Genomic DNA, 22,122 nt, shown 5'->3' with positions numbered 1-22,122 from the left:
TGACACCTGTTAAGAAAAGGCCAAAACCCTTCCAGATTTAAGGTTTTCTTTGTGATTCTAATGAGGAAGCTGTCCATACACTTAACCAAGAGGACATCTGTCAGGCTAATGGCTGAGTGCCTTTAGTGCAGCCTGTGACATCCAGAAGGGGCAGAGAGAGGAAATAGAGCATCCGATGGAAAAGAAACCGAAGTCAGTCAATCAGGGTGATTTCAGACCATGGGCCCTGGGTCTAGGTGGTCTGGGTTGGAGGTCCAACTCTACCTCTTACTAACTGGGGCAAGTTATTTACCTCCAGGAGAAAATGACTAATAATATCACCTGCCTGGTAGTAGGCTTGATACGGAGAAGATTAAATGCATTAAATGCATTACCTGGACCAAGAAAAGAGGTGGGGGAGGAAAGAGAAGCACACAGCCACTCAATGGCCACCTGGAGGAGAAGCTGTACTCACTGATGGGGCCTAGTTAGGAAATTCTCAGCCCTTGTTTACTTTCTGCTACTATCTGGACTGATCAAGTCTCTTCAGGAGGAAGGGAGAGGAGAAAAATCATGAAATCTAATTCCTGGCCGGCCATGCATGGAATAGTGTCCTTGGCCCTTGGTTCCTCGACATGCTTGAAGTGGCCTACAAATGATTTTCAGGTTTTGAACATCAAACTGGCAAGAGGAGAAATGAAAAACAAAATATGACTCTCCACAGAAAGAAGAAGTCCCAAATTATCTCATCAGCATCAATTAATTTACAGAACTGGGGTCCTTGCTGCCCTTTCTCGGCCTTTCTCCTTCCCACCTTCTTGTTCTCTCTTTCGGCACAGCATATATTTTCCTCACCTAAATTTAAATCCTCTTTTCCAACTATTCTGTGATACATATGTACCCCTTCCATATTAATATTAAATGTTTGCCTTTTTACCCTCTCCTGATAACACCTTGTTCATATCCACCTGAACAGCTTTCTATGCAGAAAAAAAAACTTACCAAAATGGTATCAATCTGGATATATTGTTTTTATATCCCATTTCCAAGCAATGATCACACTTTTCCAGTTCAGCACATTTTCATTCCATCTAATGCTTTGACCACATTCAATTTCCCAGCTTGATCACAAAATTGTTCTATACATCAGATTGTTCAATAGCCAGTCTACTGCTACAAGTGATATCCACTTATGACCCTTCCTTTGCTTTGCTTTTAGTCGAGTAGAGGGTTTTTTGTTTGTTCGTGGTTTTTTTGTATTTTTTTTTAAATGCTGACTTTTGAAAGAGATTTTTAAAAGTAATTTGATAATGGAAGATTTCTCTTAAAGTTGAACTTTCAAAAAATGCCGCAGCATTAGCTCTTTTCTTTTAGAACTGGTTTTAGCTATTCAAATGCTACCAGCATCTCAAGTGAAATGAACCAGCTTTACTCATAATGAAACCCAGCCTGTTCCTCTTAAGGTGAGTGAGCCAACAGTCTAAGTGCTTCAGACCAACTTCAAGAACATAGAACAGGGATGGAGATGTGGTTCAAGCAGTAACATGCTCGCCTGGCATGCACAGGACACTGGGTTCTGTCCTCAGCACCATATAAAAATAAAATAAAGATGTTGTGTCCACTGAAAACTGGAAAATAAACTCTCTCTCTCTCTCTCTCTCTTCTCTCTCTCTCTTTTAAAAAAAAGAAAGAAAGAAAGAAAAGAAACAAACACAGAACAAACTCCTTCTTGGTCCTGTGGCTGCAGTTTTGTTGGCGAATCAAATTTCCCTAAAGGAGGAGACCAGAATCATCTCAGCTCTTTCTCAACTGTCCAGGTGAAAGTCTAAGCCAGAAAGACTCCCAGTGCTATGGTACCAGACATCCTCATCTGAGCATGGGGGCAGGGACAGATCAGCAAAGACAGGCACTCACCGTATACTGCAATGGTCTTTGTGTCCTGCAGAATGGCATTTCCGGTGGAGACCTGCACTGTGATGCTGTTCATTCCTTCTGAAGTAAATTTGAATGATATGCTTCCCTCCAAGGTGATCAAGGGCTATAATAAATAGGAAACAGAGCAAGCAGAAAGCTGCTTAGTTAAAGTTGAAATAGCCGTGAACTACCTGGTCAGTAACTCTGCAGGGGCTCTTCTTGGTACACTAGCATGGAACTTTCTATGCATCCCCATCACCTGAAATGCAGGCCAGAGGGGAGGCTGTCTATTGCAACAATGGCCCCATGTGATTCCATCCATTTTGGGGGGATTGGACACCTCTCTCCTGGTATCATCCTGACTCTAGACTGGAAAATCAACAGGTCTTTCTTGTTGATGGGTTACATGTCTCTCTTTTTTCACAATCTATTTTGATCAAGAACATGTTTTAATCCAAGCACACTTTCAAATCAAACAAGAAAGGGGATCTCTTATTAATCTAAACTTAATAGCAGCCACAGAAAATCTATACATTGCCAAACATTCATCTCTAGGCTCTACCATTATATGAAATTCCAATGGAACACAGCAACCGTGGACACTTAAATTGGACAATAGATAGAAATGGGAGGTGTGGCGGCTCCCTGTGAGAAGCACCATCAACAGTTTCCTGGAAGTAGCTTCCGTGAAAATAAGTAGTTATTGGATTGTGGTTTCAGGACTCAAGAAAGAAAGAAAAAAAAAAAAAACAAGTATTGGAGGAGTGCTGTAAAATAAGCAGATGCCAAGTTTCTAGAAGAAAAAATTATTAATCTGCTGACCTCCCATGACTCACTCCTCACAAATATTTCTTTCCCATCTTAATTAGTTCTAAAATCAAAATTCATTTAATTCCCTGTATGGTGAAGGGCAGACTAAAGTCCAGCATAAGAATTATTTTTAATAGGGTCGGCTGAGAATTTTGTTTTATATTAAAATTAAGAAAAAAAATAATAGGAGGCAGAGAAGAAAGTTGTTTAGTGCTTTCACAGTCTATACCAGCTTTCAGGCAAATAGCATTGATTTCTCCTTTCTCACTATGGTCAGTGGGCCCAATGAGCTACATTTGCATGCATAGCTTCAGAAGAAATCAAGGAGCTTCTTTTGTACTCTGTTGTGCAGCAGTGGGGGCAAGAGCTTCCTTCCCTATAAGGCTTGCAGCAGGTCTAGGTGCAAGAGAGCTCTCCTCCCTGCATGTGCACAGCTATGTTAAAGCCAAAATTCAGTTATCAAAATCAAGTTTTTACTAAAATGAGGTGTATAGCATTGGAAGAGCAAAGCCACAGAGTGAATGTAACTCTTGGAAGATGATACAGTGTCCCTGTCCAGGGAGGTTCATCTGAGTGCCCTTTTGGGAAGGGATGCTTTGGGCCTTAATCCCACTATTTTACTGACATTTGGAAGTATTTAATCTTCTGAGAATGGAATGAGTTCAAAACTGACAAAGACCATGCAGCCTGGAGGACAGGAAGGAAAATGAATAAAGGGAGCAGAAGGCCTGGGATTTTGCGTCTCTATGAAGCACCTAGAAGAGATTGGAGGAAGCTACTTCTGCTGTAGCAGCCTCACTCTTCTCACCTGAAAAAGGAAGGACTAAGAGTAAATGAAGGTTAAGGTCTCTACTGGTTTTAAAATTATTGCTGACTTTTGAGTACCAGGATATTTACAGAAAACATAAAAAATGAAGCTGACCTAAAGAAAGGACCATGTCTGATTTAGGATGCGAGGTCATTTTGTGTGTGTGTGTGTGTGTGTGTGTGTGTGTGTGTGTATGTGTGTGTATGTACATGCATTTATGCGGCAGTGGGGAGGGGGTTGTAATGGATATGGGTTGCCTCTTTGTAATGAGATACTTAACATAGACCGCCTGCTGGCCCTGCAGCTAGGGCTCCCCCTGAACTCTTGCATTCATAAGCCATATTCCCTTCCATTTGGCTTCAGCCAGCATAAGCTGAGCCTCAGTCACCAGCCCTGTACAGAAGGCAGACTCACCTCCGTGTTGTTTCCATACCACCACTCATAAGTGAGGGTGCCCACTTGGCTGCGCCACAGCACTGCAGTTGCATTGACCTCCTTGTTCTTTGTGGTGACAAAGGGAAGAGATAGGTGCACATGCTCCAAGGGACCTAAAACACAAGAAAAAGAGGGGCCATGGAGAGGAAAGAGCTTCAGCTGTTCTGCCTTCCCTGCTCTGAGAGAACACATATTTACTCAGAAGCCTCGCAAACATCACAGCCACCTTCCCTAAGGGAAGTGCCTGGTGCTCTCACCACTTTGGAGAACAGAAATATATTGCAAACAAAGTCATTTTGTCATTTTGTATTTACAGATCTTACTTCCAGGTCTATAACCTGAGTTATAGATGTGTGAAAGTTAAAAAAATTTACAAGTAGTTTATGAAGTCCTTAAATGAACAGACAAGATTTCACAGGGAGATGCAAGGTCTTTCCAAGAAATTATAGCCTTGGTGATAAACCAGAATCATGGGGACCTGCCGAGAATCATATTGGGGTGAGAAGTATGCAAATCCCCAAATCATTCCACAAGTAATTTTTCTTTATTATTTTTGCATTTCAAAGGTGTGTATAGGTGTGCCTGTGTGTGTGAGCATGTGAATGGGAATCTGCCTGGTAAGCATGGAACACACTATATTTGGGGCTGAGTTAGGCTTGCCCAGGAAAGAGGCATACAGGAAGGGCTCTGTGCCAGTGTGCTCTGGGCTTTGGAACATGCCCCTTGGTCTTGCCATCATTGATTGTGCAGATCTTGCCAATGCCACTCACACTTTTCCCCCAGCAGGCACACCTTTGCCTTCTGCAGGGCCTTGCTTATACACCTTTCTCATGGCCCTGTCAGCCTTCAGGTTTCAGTTCCAGCATCACCTCCTCTGTGATGCTCTCCCTGTCATTGTGTCAATGACAAATAGGACACCTTGTTAGTGAGTCATGGTCATTCATTCAATCAATAATTCTTAAGCACTTGTCATGGTTTAGATATGGGGCATCCCCCAAAAGCTGATGTCTGAGAAAATGCAAGAATTGTTCAGATGCAGAATGGTAGAATTGGGAGATACAATCTGATCAGTGAATTAATCCACTGATATGGATTAACTGGACAGTAACTCTGAGCAGGTAGGGTATCCTTGAAGGAGGTCGGTCACTGGGGTGAGCCATTAGGGTTTATATTTTGTCCCTGGGGAGTCAAGATCTCTCTGCATCCTTGTTGCCAGATCCTGAACTAGTTTCCTCTGTCATGATGTTCTGCCTCATCTTGGGCCAGAGCTATAGAGTAAGCCATCTATGGACTGAGACCTCTGAAACTATGAGCCCCAAATAAACTTCCTCTCTTCAACATTGTTTTTGCCAGGTCCTTTGGTCACAGTGATGAAAAAGCTAACTAAACAGTACTGTTAGGTATTGAGTATAATATTAGGTACCAGAGATATTTAGCACTTAATAAGCTTAGGTAATTTTAAGGGAAAAAGTTATTGAAAACATAAAGCAGGGATAATTTTGATGGAGTGGTTAAAGAAGCCTTCTCAGAAGAAATGATGTTTGAACAATGGCCTGGATAGAGTGAAAGATTATACCAAGTGTCTGTTTGTGATGCTCCAGTATAAGACCTTGAGGAGAAGATACGCTTTCCATGTCAGCCAACCAGCAAGGATGCAAGAACAGCTAAGTGGAAAAATGGAGGGAAACGTGTAGCCGAGCAGGTCCATCAGGGTTCAAGGACACACAGCACATTGGCCTTGTAGGCTCTGAAGTACATATATATGGGCTTGTATAAGTTTATCCTTGCATGTATATACATTATACCTCCATAAAAGTGTGACATTTTTCAGAGTTGCCTGACCTCTTGTCTTTACCTACTTTTCATGGGTATAAAATACCTGGGGTTTTGCTGTCCAGAACCCTAACCATTAAGCATCTCTGTTCTGCACAGAGGGTGAAGTCTTCCCTAAAGGAGCCACAGAGTAAAATTCCACCCTATGGAAGTCCCCAGTTGATGGTTCTGCTCAAAGAGCTAAACAAATTGGTAGATGCTGCTCTCTATATAGGTGCCTGCGATGCACAAAAGGGACAGCAGGTGGCGCTGCATCTCTCCATATGAATATTCCTGGCAAGTTGGTTGAGAGAATTAGGAATTACTTGGGTGAATTGGGTTTCCCTATCCTTTTTTTGTATTGCCTTCCTATGCTGCAGGAAACAGCTGATGTCTGTGAGACTGAACATTTTGTGTGTGTGTGTGTGTGTGTGTGTGTGTGTGTGTGTATACACGCACACTGCTATGATCTCCCTCTAGCATTTATGTCCTGAAGACTTCTGAATATTTAATTAAATATTGCAAATATGTAATATTCTTATTTATCTGAAGTGATTTTCAAAAAGACACTAGAAGAAGTAAAGGGGATTTGAACTATAAGGAAGAAATTCCAAAATCAGACTTTCTCAAACTTCAGCATATATAAGAAGCATACTACTGTGTTCAAAGCACACTATGATACTACATTTCCTGTTATCTTAATTTTGTAGGTTAGGGATAGAACCCAGAAAAAGAAAATTACTATTTAATTTTGAGCAGCTGGTTCATTCAACCACACTTAAAAAAAAAAAAAAAACCTGTTCTGATTTGCCAGTCAATATAATGATGGCATGATAGTTGCAAAGCCACACGTTTTTTTCAAGCCATATGGATGACTTTACCCTAAAGGTGGGGCCAGAGAGATATCTTCAAATTGCTCCTATGTAAGGGAGCAGTTAAGGAAATGGTTTGAGGAAGAACTAGAACATCTACCTCATCTTCTTTCACCTCCCATCCTGCAAGTTTGCAGAGTCTTCAATGTTTTTTTTTTCTGCAAGATGGTTGTGATAGGGCAGCTTTCTGAGAAAAATCTGCATGCCCTCTAAAATCTCTGCCCCATCCAGCTGAAGGCAATGCTGGCCGCAGCATGTGTCTCATTAGTTTGCAAAACAGCAGAGCATAGTGAATACTATCCCCAAGGAATTTCCAACTGTCAGCCTTCAACAAATTACCCAGGTGCTCTGTGAGAGCAGAGCAGCTGGCCCATTCCTGCATGCATTAAAGCAGGAACATGGGCTCCATTTGTTTTTGATGACCCTTGCAAACCCATATTGAAAAACCTCTGATTTGGAATAAAATCACCTTTCTGCACTGGAGATTGGAGAGAATGTGTATGTAAGACAAGAAATGGGTTTTCTGGTGTTGACAGATGGGGGAGTCAGTGGGACAGAGGCAGAGAGGAGGTTAGCAAGCTTTGTGGCTAGTTCTGTAGCTCAGAATCCATGAAGTCCAAATGCACATGCTACTTTAAGATGATGGAAAACCAAATGTTGTTAGTTGACAGGGTACTGCTTGATAGATCTTTTGAGAATAAGATGTGCTTCCATTTGATAGAGAAGAAAATCTAGGTTCAGTGAGACAGAGTAATATGACTAGCATTTGGACTTAAACAGCACATCAGAAACTCTGACCAGTACTTTTAAAAACTTTTCTCTCACAAAGCCAACTCTGTCCCCCACCTGCACTTAGGCACTAAAAATCACTTACTACACCTCCCAGGCATTAGAAGTTTGGCAGTGTGACTCAGTGCTACTCTTATTGTGACTTCCTTTTATTGTAAAACTGTGCCAAAATCAGAGAGCTTCTCCAATCTTTGTTTTCTCTACCTGAAAGAAAGGGCCTAAGTCATTAATTATGGTACAGATGCGAAAACAGACAAAAGCACCCCAGAGACTTTAGAAGAGGTGCTGAGCTAATGTGTCAGAACCTGTGGACCCTGCTGAGGTGTGGGTATTAGGTTAATGTGAGCTACAAACAGCTTTAAATGTGATCCTGCTTTAACACAATCTGTATATAAGAGTGAATTCTCATCCCCAAGGCCAAGCTCAGAAAGGGGTTCCATTAATATGAGGAGGTGGGCTTACCCAACAACTTCACCCAAGAGGAGTCTGAGAGATTAAAGTCAGAACACAAACATTCAATCACAAATCATCTCCTGCTATTTTACCTGATCAACCAGGTTGATGGAATGAAAAAAAATGCAGAGGAACAAAGAAACTCATTTCTTTTAGAAGCCTTGGGCTTTGGCAGGCCTTAATCTTGACAGAGGTCAACTATCTATTATTTTCCTTCCCTGGATTTAGGAAATCTGGGACGATCCTTAGGGGAAGCAGTAGATCCCTCAAGGGATCTGATCATGTACAGAAATGAGAAAAAGTGCCCAGGGGCACAGGGAGGTTGAGCCAGGGAGGACTCAATGGGAGGCCCTGAGAAGCGGAGATCAGAGCCACTCCTGAATTCTAGGTCCAGAGTTGTACATGACTGGAGTGAGGTGCATGCATAATAGATACATGAGAAGTGGACTGCAGCTCCATTTCCCAAGGAGGGTCACTGTCTAGTAGAAACCCACCCTCACAGAACAAGTTCTAGGGAATGATAAGCTACTAGAAAGGCCACCATTCTCAGCAAATGGACTGTCATTTGTGTCACAAGTCATTTTTTTGTTACCAATAATTAATGTTTGTTTGTGGTGTACCTTCAGAGATTTTTAGATTATTCTCATGATCATCCCTTTATTGCCATCAACACTGATGGACAGGAGGTATTGTGTCTTGGCTATATGAGATGGAGGGGAACCTGTGCAATGCATCTTAAACCTGCATAGTTGTGTAGCAAGGAAGCTACTTCTAACCTAAACACTCATGTGTCTTCAGGATGTCTGCCAAGGTATGGAGGGAGAGAATACCTGCTGATGGAGACAGTTCCTGCAGCCCCAAGCCACCCTTCACACTGACCCTAACTTTAGTGATCAAGAACTGGAATTCCTGAGATTGGCAGGCCTGAGTCTGGGGCCTGGCTCTGTTAGGTAGTACATCAGCTACCTCAAACAATTCACTTTTAGCTCTGTGGTCCTTTGCAAAGCAGGGTTTCTCACTGCTTCTACTTCATAGGATTGTTTTGAGAAGTGTGGTAATACACATAAAGAGCTTATAGTGCAAAGCTTACCTGGCATACAGAGGAAGAGCTTAATAAAGTGTAGCCAAAGTGGGAGAGACAGTTAGCAAAGTGGGAACCCTGTCTAACTCTGTTTAGACCCAAATTAGGGAGTGTGTGCTTTCTCAGAGAACCCCAACCATGAGTGTACAATAGGCAAAGATGGAGAAGAAGTAATACATTTGGAGTCTTCAGCAACCACACTGTCTCTTGGGCATCCCTAAATAGTCCTGTCCTTTCACACAGTTTTTATATTATTCTTATTATTTAAAGACAGAGACCTAGATGTCACTTTCATTATTCTTATTTTGTTCCCTGGACAAGGTGCAGGGGAGAGGTATAGAGTATTGCCAGGCCTTAATACTCTTTCTCTGGGGACTTGAAATTTGTGCTAAGCCTTAATGTAAAGAAATTACTTTAATGTAAACTATTTTTCTAAGAACCAAAATGAGTCTGAGGACTGTGGGGGACAACTTCATGCATACGATATTTATGACACACAATATACCCAACATAATTTAGTTGTTATCTCATTACAGCCAGCCGTGCCTTCTGATTCCTCAATGGGGAAAAGCTACAGCGTGTCTTGGAACTCTTTCCTAGGGTAGCTTTCTTAACACTCATAACACTCTTTCCCTCCATATCACCTTCTCTGGAATACCAAACCATCATTAGACAGTAGCCCAGAAATCACATTAAAAAGAAAAAAAAAGGAGTGAAAATGTAAAAAGGATGATTTTTAGCAAGACATAACTTGGAAAACTGAAATAAGTGGCTAGGGGAGCAATTCCTTTGCCTGAGCTAGTTTGATTGAACTGTGCATTTCTTTGTTTCTGACCATTTGTAACCAAAGAGCTGGTGGTGGGGGGCAACTCATGCCATGTTTCAACTGAGAAGTTCTGAAAATTGCCCAGATTCAGACCCACACGCAGGTCCTATATCTCTGGGGTATCTGGAAGAAATAATCTCACTGCATTTATAATTTCAAGCAATTCAGATTCCAAGATGGCTCAGATTCCCCTCGTGGATTTTCTTTTTACTTTATCTCTACTTTGCCCTCTGACTCATTTTCTTCCCCCCCCTCTGCTAAAATGTAACTCTTGTGTTTCTTCTGGATAAGTAATGTGGGATCACATTTTAAAAGAAAACAAATTTAAGCTATGCCATAAGACAACAACAGTAATAACATACAAGTTACATGTAAGTACAGGACGGCGCTGTCAGACCCCAGACTGTTGTCCACCTGCATGGTCACTCGGAAAATGCGCATGTTCTGATAGACGTGTTTGATCTCATCTTCCATGGACCTGAGATTGACGTAAGACACTGCAATGCCATCACCAAAGTCCACTTGGATGAGTGTCCACTGGACATCACCCTGCAAAAGAGCCCAGAGTCAGCAGAAATGGAGTCAGAGCTTGGCTGCACTTTCTAGCGGCCTGGGGCTTTGTTTTGGTCCTGACTCCTCCAACAGCTGGGAACATCTGTCTGTTTTGATAGAATCCCTCCTGACACTCCCTGGCAGACAGGAATTTGCTAAGATGGATACTCTCCAAACATGTAGGGCACCAACTACCAGAAATTTCAAGGCTTTGGAGATTAACAGTGTTTGATTATCAGGTTCAATTCGATATTCAATTACTCAAGAAGGCTTTGTTAACAGTCTTATCATCCACATCAATAAAAGTTGCACCCAGGTGGTTTCAAAAATTCAGCCTACCTGTTGTGGTCACCAGGTACCTCCTGCTTCTCCTGAATCATTCTCTTTGTTTCTGGTTCCCTAACCATGTTGGAGGAAGGGTAGAGGACACCTAGCCTAACATCAGATAGGACACTGAATTCTCTTAAAATTCAGTATTTTGTATTAAGAAAATGGTCTCATTTTAGTATTCACAGAATCTGAGTATGGAAAAAAGAACAGGGACAGTTCAAATGCCTTGACAGATGAAGACTACAAAGTCTACAGAGGTTTCATCATCCACTCAGGTTAACACAGCTAGTAACTGGTGGACCAGGATTCTGACCTGGTCCTCTGGATTTTGGTTCATCCATTTCAACATACCACTGTGAGTAAAGTTGAAGCCCCTGAAGCTTGAATCCCAGTGTGTTATTAACAAGCTAGATGACTTCATACATGGGGTCTATCATTCAGCCTGCTTTGGCCTCAGTTACCAAATCTATGAAATGGACACAATACTACCACACCATCTTAACTCAAAAGATTCTTAAAAATATGTAGATAATTAGTAATCCATAAAGTGTTACACAAAAATCAATGACTATAAAAACAACACAGCTGTAAAAGACCTACAATACTTCTGCAAAGATGGACTGGGATTATATGACTCTAAATCTCCCATGAGCAGACAGAAGGTAAAGTCTCTAATCCAAAACCTCAGACCTCTTTAGTTTCTCAAGAAGCAAAGTTCCTTAGACCAAATTGGCAAAACAACAAGAACTAAAAACTTCTTTCACACAGTCCATCTTTATCAAACCATGTTTCATTCTTTTTGATAGTCTTTTCCATTTTCAGATAAAAAGAAAAAGAAAAAAATACCTTTAAACTAGAAATGCCTTTTTGATTAAGTAAGGTTTATATGGTATCACATTTTTTGAAAAGGCCAAATTTAAAAGCTGATGGTTAAAGGATTATTTCATACCAAAGGAAAAGCAGTTCAAATCCTAGGAATCTGTGTGACCTACTCCTCTGATCTATGCCTAGCCGAGCACTGTTGAGGGGCACACAGCAGCTAACACTCATTGAGAACCTAGTACAGCTCTCAGGAAACACACAGGCCAAAGTCCTCCCCTGGGGTGGAAAAAGAAACTCGACTCAAAAGTATGAAGCAAACATCCACAAGCTCAAGCATTGTGAGATTACTTGAAGTCCCTTCACTAATAAATATAAATGTCAACTATTCTTGCTAACTTGTCCTTTGCTTGGGCAACCAGAGTGGACTAATGAATCCATCTTTCTGTTTCTGGTGAGCTTCCGTCTCCAGGTCTTCTGGGTTTTTGACAGAGTAGTTGGGAAGCCAACCCTATGTGTGTGCTGAGGGGAAAAGACCACTTTTTGAAATGAGGGTCTGGGGTAAATATCAGGGGTAGATGGGGTTCTCCAGGGCATTCAACAAGCAGTGGAGTGGGAGAGGGAGAGAGACAGGCTTTGTGGGGACAAAGAAGGCGTCAGACAGGGGCCATCGCTTACAAGAGGATGGAGGGGAGATTTCCACCTACAGCTAACTCTGCTTCATTCTCCCTTGAGAGAGAGACAAACAGAGAGTGAAGGAGAGAGAAGCCACCCACAGAACCGGCAAGACTAAAATGTCAGCCAACATCATTTCAGTCTACATTGGTGTGAATTTCCTGTTAGGTATTCACTATTTTCCTTTAGTTGGCCTTGACTTAGACCTCTTGTCAATTACATAAACCCCTCCAAGTTCTATCTGTCTGGATTTCATGTGGTCCTTTGGCTTGATAATATTCTGACATCTTGATTTATGATAAAGTTCTCTATGCATACAGTTGGTGAAAGAAGGGAGTTACTCAATGTTTACATGAATGCAGCGATAAGCATCTCTAATGGAAAATGTTTTAAATATTTTAAAATGTTGAGGCCCAAACACTATCTAAGACCACAGCAGAATCAGGTTCTTAGAAGATCCATTTACCTATCTAGATGTATGTACATATATCTAGATAGACATATATCTAACCTTAATATACATATATATCTCCTAAACACACACACACATTCTGCAGGGAGGTAAATATTAACCAAATCGACAATACAAACATGGTCTGAGATTTCATGAGCTTCCACATCATTAGTGAGATAAATGCATTTTAAATAATCACACCAGAAAGAAAAAGGCATGAAGGAGTGTCTTGGGGCATGGTGAGTTCATACAGTAAGGAGAGCTGCAAAGCTCATGAACTGGGAACTTCAGGGAAGTCTTCCCAGAGAAAATGATAAATGAGCTGAGAAAACCTGAAGGAAGAAAAAAATTAACCAAATGAAAAAACTGAGTGAGAGAGTGGGAGGTGAGGGAGGCGATGAGAAAGAGAGAAGGAAGAAGAGTGGAAGGCTCTGTGGCAAGGGGAGATGGTACAGTGGAAACAGGTAAAGGAGACTGAAGAAGAAAGAGTTGACAAGAGCATCTTGTAAAATGAGGCTGGCGAGGAAACACAGGCCTTTGGGGACTTGAGGGTCCAGTTTCTGAATATGACCTTTCCTCTAAGAGCAATGGACAGCCATTAAAGTGTGCCAAGCAGAAGTTTGGGGTAAGATGCATGGTGATATATGATCTCTCCAGCTACTATGTGGAGGATGAAATGAAGGGGGTCATGTATGCTGGGAAGCTAATGAGCAGGCAATTTGGGGTAGATAATGGCAGACTGAAAACAAAAGCTGCCTCATGAAGTTACATGCATCTCTCTGAAAACTAACTCACAAATAGTTTATTGGTGTCATAATCAATTATTCTGAGCATTTAACAGCAGTATCTCTTATAGATATTTTTTTGAATGTTGATGCCCAACTACTCCCAAGAACCATGATTCATGATTTCTGGGGAGGATGCTCAGTCTTGTTGCAGATCTAGAAGGTCCCCCACTACATGGGGCTGTACTCAGGGTTGAGGCCCTCTGGTTCAGACTGTTGAATGGCAGGCCTTCTTGTGATTGGATTCATCCAAAGATGAATATAGTATAGCACAAAATGATGCTATTCTTATTAGATTTTAATGTGATGATAAAGTTTCTTCAGGATGCTCTAGGATTTGAAGTGCTAAAGGTGCATTAATAAAGCTGGGAACGAAAGGACTAAACTCCCTGTTGGTGGAATACGGCACAATCACTCACAGAAGTTCTGGGATATGTGCAGTCAAGATTAGCTGCCTTCTCTAGGAAAAAGAGTCGCTGTCTGATACCACACTCATTTGCAAACTCCTAAAGGCTGGAATGTATTCTGTTAATGTCTGGATTCAGATAATTATTTTTAATGCAGTTTGATTGTTGTGCATTTAAAATGTGCTTATCAAAATGGTAATTTTTAACATATTATCTCATTTAGTCGTTAAGATACCTGGGAGATTGAAAGGACAGATGCAATTTCTCTTTGATATAGTAGGAAACTGGGGCAGAGACATGTTAAATAAGATTCCTAGAGTCACACAGCTATTAAGAGTTTTATAGAGGCGTTTTAGACTGTCCATTTAGCACAGTTTTCTCTGAGTTTCTTCAGGTGAGAGTTCCTAATAATACCTTTCAGGGTGAGAGAAAGATGATAAGATGAGGCTTCACTTTCTTCTCTTGTTTGACTCTATTCGCAGCTTTGACCATTTTCTCCTTGGTCAACATTTTGACTTAGACACTTCTAACTCAAGAAGGGTTGGCCCCAGTGAAGCAGTATCATGCTCAAGCCATAGAGAAGATAGAGAATATGAGAAAGACTCAGTTTCCATAATCCATGGTTGGGGAAACTTTATATATAATTGAGAGTTACTTGAATTTAATGAATGAAAGCCATTGTTTCTGCACCTGAACCCAGGCCAGCAAACCCCTGGACTATCATAGAAAATTCTTTACATCCAAAGCCCTTTAGTCACCTGCCCTAATATAGACGCAGAACTGAGAAGACTGGCTCAAATAAGTGCCTGGCAAAAGCAGAAAAGCCACAAAAAATCCAGATGGGGATTCTCCAAGGGCATCACTGACTTCTGCAATAGAAAAACAAATGTATCAATCAGCCACAATGAAGCCCAGATCAACCGAAGCAGTGAAAGGTGTGTGAGTCTATCAGATTCTGTGACATAGACTCAGAGAAAAAAATAAATGGCATAGTAACTCCGCACTAAGGCCTCAGTCCAGAAGCAAGACACAGAGATACAAGGAAGTGTCAGAGACACACTGCATGAAACCAAGCTCATTGTCAGAGTATGACAGTAGGCTTAACTCAGGTTTCGGTAACATTTTGTCTCCGAAGGAGCTTAAAGATCATCCGACAAAAACTGCAATGTAGAGACCGAGTTCGTACATCCCATTTCATTAAAAATAAACAAAAAATGTCACAGTGTATATACCATAAGTCTAAGTGGGTGGGTATGAGAACAAAGAAGGGTGTTAACCAATGTAACCATACTGATTACTCTGGCCTGGGTGGTGTAAAGGAAGGGGCCCGAATACAACAGGAGGTCTGAAAGACAGGGGAGAAAAGTGGGGAAATGGTGATCCCATTAGATTTAAAAGGGGGATAGAAGCATTGCAAATCACAATAGTTTATCTCCACTATTACCATAAGTATTGAAATATTGATTAAATATATGGGACCTAAGCAGAATGTGACACCGATATTATATTTCATGATGAAACATGGTCAACTTTAGTTTGGGTGTCTGTTGTTATTTAAGTATTCTTGTGACCACAAATTAGGACCAAAATAAGATGGTCGAATGAGACAGCCATCATTACCCTAGGTATGTGTATGACTGCATGAATGATGTGACTCTACTTAGTGTACCACCAGACAAGTCAACAATTGGGCTCCATTGTGTACAATGAATTGAAGAGCATTCTGCTGTCATGGATAACTAATTAGAACAAATAAAAAAAAATTTTAAAAAGAAAAAAAAAAGACCAAAATAAAAAATCCTTATGCTGCACTGAGCATCCTAAACAGAAATCATAGACCTCAGCCCTTTATCCTATGGCAATCTTTAGGCAGGGAGCAAGTCACTCAGCATTACCTAGCATACTACTCCAGGTAGGCAGACCCAGGTTAGCAAGATCTTGATAAGTGGGAAAGGAGAAAACTATGGAGCAAAGTGTCCTGTGTAAGGTCCTTGCTTAGCATCTGGCTGGCCATCTTAAGTGACAGCCACCATTTTAAGAAACATTTCACTTTCCAACCCAAGGTTGTTTCTGAGAAAGGCTCATAACTCCCTCGTAACAATCCTGAAACTTCACAAACTTACACACACACACACACACACATGCACACACACACACACACACACACACACACACACACACAGCATCAGGACCCACCTGGCTGTCTAATCCCTGAGACCACCCCATAAAAGTCCAAATCCCCAAGCCTGTTTTGCCTCTCTCCATCTATGGAGAGATGTGCCTTTATTTGTTGGCTCTGACAAATAAAATCCCATGTGTATCTCTGCCTGGTCTCCATCTTTCATTTCTCGTTTTCCTGTCTCCCCGTTCCTCGCTTTCCTTTTACCCTGGACTTCAAATAAGATGTTTAATCAGCCAGTGGAAGGAGCACTGGATAGAAGTTTTATCTACACTGCACTTATTCAATAGGATTGAACTCATGTGACTCACACACAAAGTTGGGGTGCAAACTAGATTACTCTAGAACATACCTTGGTGGTCACTAAGAAGCAGAGAAAGGTTTCTTGAAAGTTTATTGTGCAAGAAATAATAGAAATTGCTTTCTGTGTATTATCTTATTTAATCTTCAACCCTGAAAGACTCAGGCCTGTTTGAATTTTCCTAGACTCATTAGACTGGTCCTTTTTAACTCTAAGTCTCACACTCCTACTAATTCACAGGACACTCATCCTGCTCCGCTGTGCTCATGTCTAGTTGTGTGCTAGAGTGAGCATTCATTCATACATGAAATCAGAGGGCTGACTGTTCTGGTTTGAAATCACCCTCCAAAGGTCAAGAGCTGGAAACTTCATGTCCATTGTAAGAGTGCTGAGAGGTGGGGCCTTCCTGATAAAAATATGAATGTGGGCCCCTTCTCTCTCATTAGTACACATGTTCTCTTGCCAACCTACCTACCACCATGGAATGATGCATGAGACGACCCTTGCCAGATGTAAGTACCTTGACTATGAACTTCCCGGCTTCCAGACCTGTAACAAGTAAATCTCTGTTCTTTATAAATTACTCATCTCAGTCTGTTAGACCAGTACAAAACAGAGTAAGACCCTAATTAAATTTCTTTAGGGGCATGCAAACATGTAAAAAATTCTTCTGAAAATACTGATGTAAGAGGTTCCCAGTGAAATGTGCCAGGCTCTATAAAATACCATGGAAGCTACAAAATTCTGATTATGAGGACCCCTGGTGGTGTGAGTGTTTGAACAATGATTGAGAGACTGTAATTGGGAAGTAACTGTTATAACTGCCATTTGGGCCTTCCCAGGGGAGATTTTATAATGGTGATCTATCTGGGAACTTCCTATGCAGAACAAACCACTCTATGACAAAAGGCAGTTACAACTGTCCTATCTTTTGTCTCCAAGCAAGTTCCTGGGCCTCTTGTCTTCCTTTCAAGAGGTGCTGCCAATGCTGAAAGCTGAGGCTGCCACACCAGAACAGCTGGAAGACAGTCTCCCCAGCACCTCTGGTTTGAATCATGCCCTATGGGCTTTTCTTTAGTTTCAAACCGGAGCTCTGAACCACACGAAGAGGTGCAGAACAGAGGCAGCCTCCTCCCCTTGCCTGTTCAGAGATGGTTTTCTAAAGCACAGGTGTCTCCCCAGGTACACAGGTCTCCTGGGCCTCTGGGCAAGCAAAGGCAACATGAACTTGTATGGTCTGACCCAGAGGAGGAATGGCCATCACACTGAAGAGAGTGGTACGTAATGTTTTGAGGCATAAGTCAGGCCTGATAAGGCCAGGGATACCAGAGAGACCACAGTATTGACCAACGCATCATTGGACTTGACTTATGATAATTTCACCTTTTATTAATCAGATGGCAACTAGCTCGGTTTTTAAGCCTTTCTCTGAGGACTCTGATCCTTGGAATTTGCCAACTAAACTTCCAGGTACTTCTAGATGTAACATTCAGATCAAGAACTTTCAATAGGAACCTCAAAAATGATTTGCTCCTTCACTTTCAAATGGATATAACACCATATATTTGAAGGAACTACAGACTTTCAAATTTTGTTTTTATGTCTTCTGTACTTGGTACCTGGCCTAGGGTAGAACAGCGCACATAGAAGAGGCACACTTGGCTTGTGTAAGTAGAGAGATGACTATAAATTGGGGCCTCTCTACTCCATGTAGATATTTTTAAATGACTAAGAATTTTCTCTATATTACCACTACATGGTGGCTTAAGGAATTACCTCAGTAGACTTTTGCAGGAAAACTATGGAGTTACCAAGGGACATAAATCTTATAAATGTTTCTGAGTGACTTTTAAAATCACTCATAAAGTAAAACATTCAACTATGTAATAAGAACAGAATTACATTTTTTAAATGAGTAGTAGGAAGATTCCTTTAGGAATCAACCTGGGCAATGAGATTTTCCTAGTAGTAAAAGATGTAATAGAAATATGTAAGCTTTATGAAAAGAAACAGAGAGAGAAGTCATGGTGTATTCATTGGAGAAATGTCAAAAAATGATGAAAAAGAAAATTAAAATTGCACACAATTTTGTCACCTAGAAAGCAGATTGTCAACAGATTGGTGAATATCATCTTAATCAAGGAGAATTCCTGAACACATACACATAACCAAGACTACCATAACAGCTGTGGAATCGCTATTTGAAGATTTTGCTGTAGACATTTTCACATACCTTTCAGTTTTTATGCCTGTCATCACTTGGTGGACTTCACCAAGTGACACAACCCCTTCTATGAAATGGACAAACCATTTCTTATCCTTAAAGTTGCTTCATCCCCTTTCCAAATTATTAGGCTGTTGTGGAATCAAAGTGAGTTTACAGAGATCTAGCAGGGTGCTATATGTGGAAGAGGTGCCTTGCAGAGGTCAGCTAGAACAGATAGTTGCATGTCCTTTGAAATACTTTAAACATTTGGATCTCAATTTCTTTGCCTGTAAAATAAAGATGGGCAGACCCGAGGATCCTTATTGCTATTTCTAGTTCAGATAGGCAGTGACTTTTATAATTCCATTATTCTTATCATTGGTGGTATTGAACACTCACACACACATATCCTAATACATCTTTGGGCTGATGGGATCATCTCAACTCTGGTGAACATGCAGCACTTACTCAAGTGCTGCTGTGACATGGTAGAAATTTTCCATTGCACATCAGTTATGGATTAGGTTGAACACTGAGCTCCTGAGGCTGAGGCATAGAATAATGAATGGTAAACTGCAAAGCCTGAGCTAGAGGAAGTTATCCACAGTCAAGGATTAGCAGGTGTGGTGAAGCCCTTACTGGAGGGTGGTTGCCACCCTGTTAATGATGTGGAACGTTAGAGCCTCAATCAAGCAGGCTAGGAGGGTAAAATTCCAAACTGAAGACTATTTCAGGACTCTAAGCCCTAGGATGTTCATTGAGCTGAAACCCTCAGTAATCAGCCAGGTATCTCCCTTTGCTGGTCAAGGCGGAGCAAAACTCTTTGCAAACATCTCTCCTTTGAGACCCTAAAGAACAGCAATACCCAAACTTATGTGTACTGCTTTTGAGAGGAGAGAACAATGGAGCCCAACCAATGCAACTTGAACTTTAGACACTAGGCCTCTGGCTGAAGACAATCCTAACTGCCTGCCCCATTTCCTTCTTTCCTTTGTAATCTTAGGCAACACGGGAAGAGAAATGAAGTGGCTCAATTTCCTCATTAGAGTCAAAGAGAGTAAAGCTGAATGGAGTAAGCAATAATACACGAGAAAGTCTCAAATCTCATGGCTCATTGAATTCAGCTTTTGCTCCTTTGTGTAGAAGGAGAAAACAACTGAGGCTTGTATGTCAGAACTGAGCTGATATCTGCCCCAACTTAACACTGTCTGCCAACCCTTTTGTGCCACTTCTAAAGGCTCTAAATAGTCTTTCTTCTGTCATGAATTCAAACAAAGGAGCATCTCACAGCCCGTTTTATTAAGGTCATCTTCTCTAATATCTGATGGTGGCCAGTACCCTGCAATATTTACACTGTGGGCACGTCCATGCCCCATCAGTCTTTCAATGTATGTGAAAGTGAAATTATGGCTCATAGGAATCCATCTAATGAGGACACAGCCCTCAGGTTTCACTTAAATTTCACTGAAATGTAACCATGAATTTTCCTTTTTCAGTTTCAGTGTTTGTATGTAAATGGAAGTATTGAAACAACAAGATACCATTCAAAGTTTTAATTTTAGTCTCTTGCCTCAGATTTAATTTTAAATCTTAAAGTATGCACAAAATGGCATCTCTTTATTCTTACAGCGGTATAAAAGAGATGTGATTTATTTTCTGTAACATGCAGGCACTACTCCCAAATTAGTTGTGTTGAGTTCTGGAAATGGATTTGTTCCTTCACCAACCACCCTGTGCCTGCAGGTTCCTGCTCTGGATTTCTCTGTGCAGTTATCATGTTGAAAGTCTGCAGGCTCATCAGATGCTTGTTAGTCCTCCAGAGACCATCCACCTTGAGTCAGTCTCCAAATGCTGAAATGCCACCTCTCACTGCATGATTAGTTCTCAGTGCAAAAATATCTTTGATCAACTTGGTAAGACTCAGGCATAGTTGAAAAGGTTTGGCTTCTTAGACACAACCTCATAGATTCTTCCACTTCCTTCTTGGTTGGTTCTTGGATCAACTGTTCTTTGTTCTTACAGAGACAACAATGAACAAATACAATGTATGTGTGTGTGCATGTGAGTATTCTCCTCAGTTGTGCTACAATGAGTTTGAGATGGAAGCAATACCACTCCTTTGCCTTTCTGATCCTAATGAAGCTCCCCCCTCCTTTAGCATACATATGGAGAGAACTCTAAAAGCAGAAGGGATGGATACTGACAATGGAATTTTTCATCAACCTCAACAGTTATGTTGACCTCTGAGTAATACTTTAGGTAAGGCAGACTGTGGGATGTTAGAGAAACTGTATTAGGAAGTCACTTATGTCACCTAAATTTTGAGAGTGACTTCATATGCTATTTGCAGAAGGGATTTAATTTTATACACAGGTAAAATCTGCAGTACTCTAGCTTTGGTACTTACTGTCATATGTGAAATTGCAAGCTAGCCTGGGTAACCTTATCATTGAGTTTCTATTGTCAATAAGAGAAAGTTCTCTGCTTTGCTCTGATTTTGGCAATGTTATCAAGTTTTATCAAGGTCATCTTCTCTACCATTTCTCCCCCTCCCCCTCCTTCTTCTTCTTTCTCTCTCTCCCTCTCTCTCTCTCTCTCTCTCAACTGGGGAGTGAATGCAGGACCTCACTCATGTTAGGCAAGTGTTCTACATCTGAACAACATCCAAAGCCCTTTTCACTTTTGAGATGGAGTCTTGCTAAATTTCCCAGGCTGCTCTTGAACTTGTGATCCTTCTGCCTCAGCTTCCTGAGAAGCAAGAACTACAGGCGTGGGCTACTGGGCTTCGCTTCATGTATTCCTGTGTTGCGATTAGAACATTCACAATTAGAGGATAAAGGAAGAGACTTAGATTTCAGATGGAGATTTTAACCTGTTTTGTAAGGTATTCAAACTTCAACAGTCTTTTTCTTCCAAGTTTGGGCTTTGTCTCTGTTCTTCCTGGATAAGCTTATTCAAATCCACACATATTTATTGTGTTATTTTTTCTCTATAAATGTGCTCTATCAATATGCAACTAGAAGTGACATGATTCTTACCTTAATGATATTCATAGTTTGAGAATGTCAAAAATATTATTATAATGTGATGCAATAAATTTGTTTTTTTTGTTCTGTACTTTTTAGTCATTTATGCTTCATATGGATGGATTTTTACATAGTGTTTGATACAGCAGAGGTCCTAGTTAACTCAAAAACATGTATTCCCACTTACACCTAAAGTAAGTCTGCTTGTGAATGGAAAGTACATTACATAAAATTGATGCTTAGAAAAATATATATTAAATAACAAATAAATAGATATACATCTAACTATTGCATCCTGAGCCTTATGGTGCTTCAGTTAATAGGCATAGGAGATGGAAACTATGTGAAAGGGTTTGGATGTAAGTAATTGAGAACAAAAAAGAGGGCTTCATCAGCCCATACATCCTCCAAGCCCAAGAGGGACCACAAGACTATAGGAGAAAGTTGAACAATGAAACAGAGACACAGGCTTCAGTGCACAAGTAAAAACAAATATCCTTCTAGGGAAGGGGAGTCTTTCATCCACTTCTGCATTAATCACAACCATGATGTCACATCATAAGGTAGCAGGGACCTCTGGATCCCTTTGGCACCAGAAAGACTTGCTAT

At 41.0% G+C, this 22,122-nt stretch overlaps 1 protein-coding gene across 1 annotated transcript in view; it reads right to left on the bottom strand.

Moving 5' to 3' along the window:
- The window catches only part of LOC143410704 (VPS10 domain-containing receptor SorCS1-like), a 194,241-nt gene that overhangs the window by 34,637 nt on the left and 137,482 nt on the right, over positions 1-22,122 (bottom strand). Inside the window, 3 exon segments of the mRNA XM_077110654.1 lie at positions 1,894-2,017; positions 3,926-4,059; positions 10,142-10,328. Coding sequence (XP_076966769.1) covers positions 1,894-2,017; positions 3,926-4,059; positions 10,142-10,328 — 445 coding nt within the window.

The sequence above is a fragment of the Callospermophilus lateralis genome, chromosome 11 (assembly GCF_048772815.1).
Source record: "Callospermophilus lateralis isolate mCalLat2 chromosome 11, mCalLat2.hap1, whole genome shotgun sequence".
NCBI classification, from domain to species: Eukaryota; Metazoa; Chordata; class Mammalia; order Rodentia; family Sciuridae; genus Callospermophilus; species Callospermophilus lateralis.
Note: the sequence above shows the minus strand (reverse complement) of the source record. Positions and strands in the feature narration are given on the sequence as shown.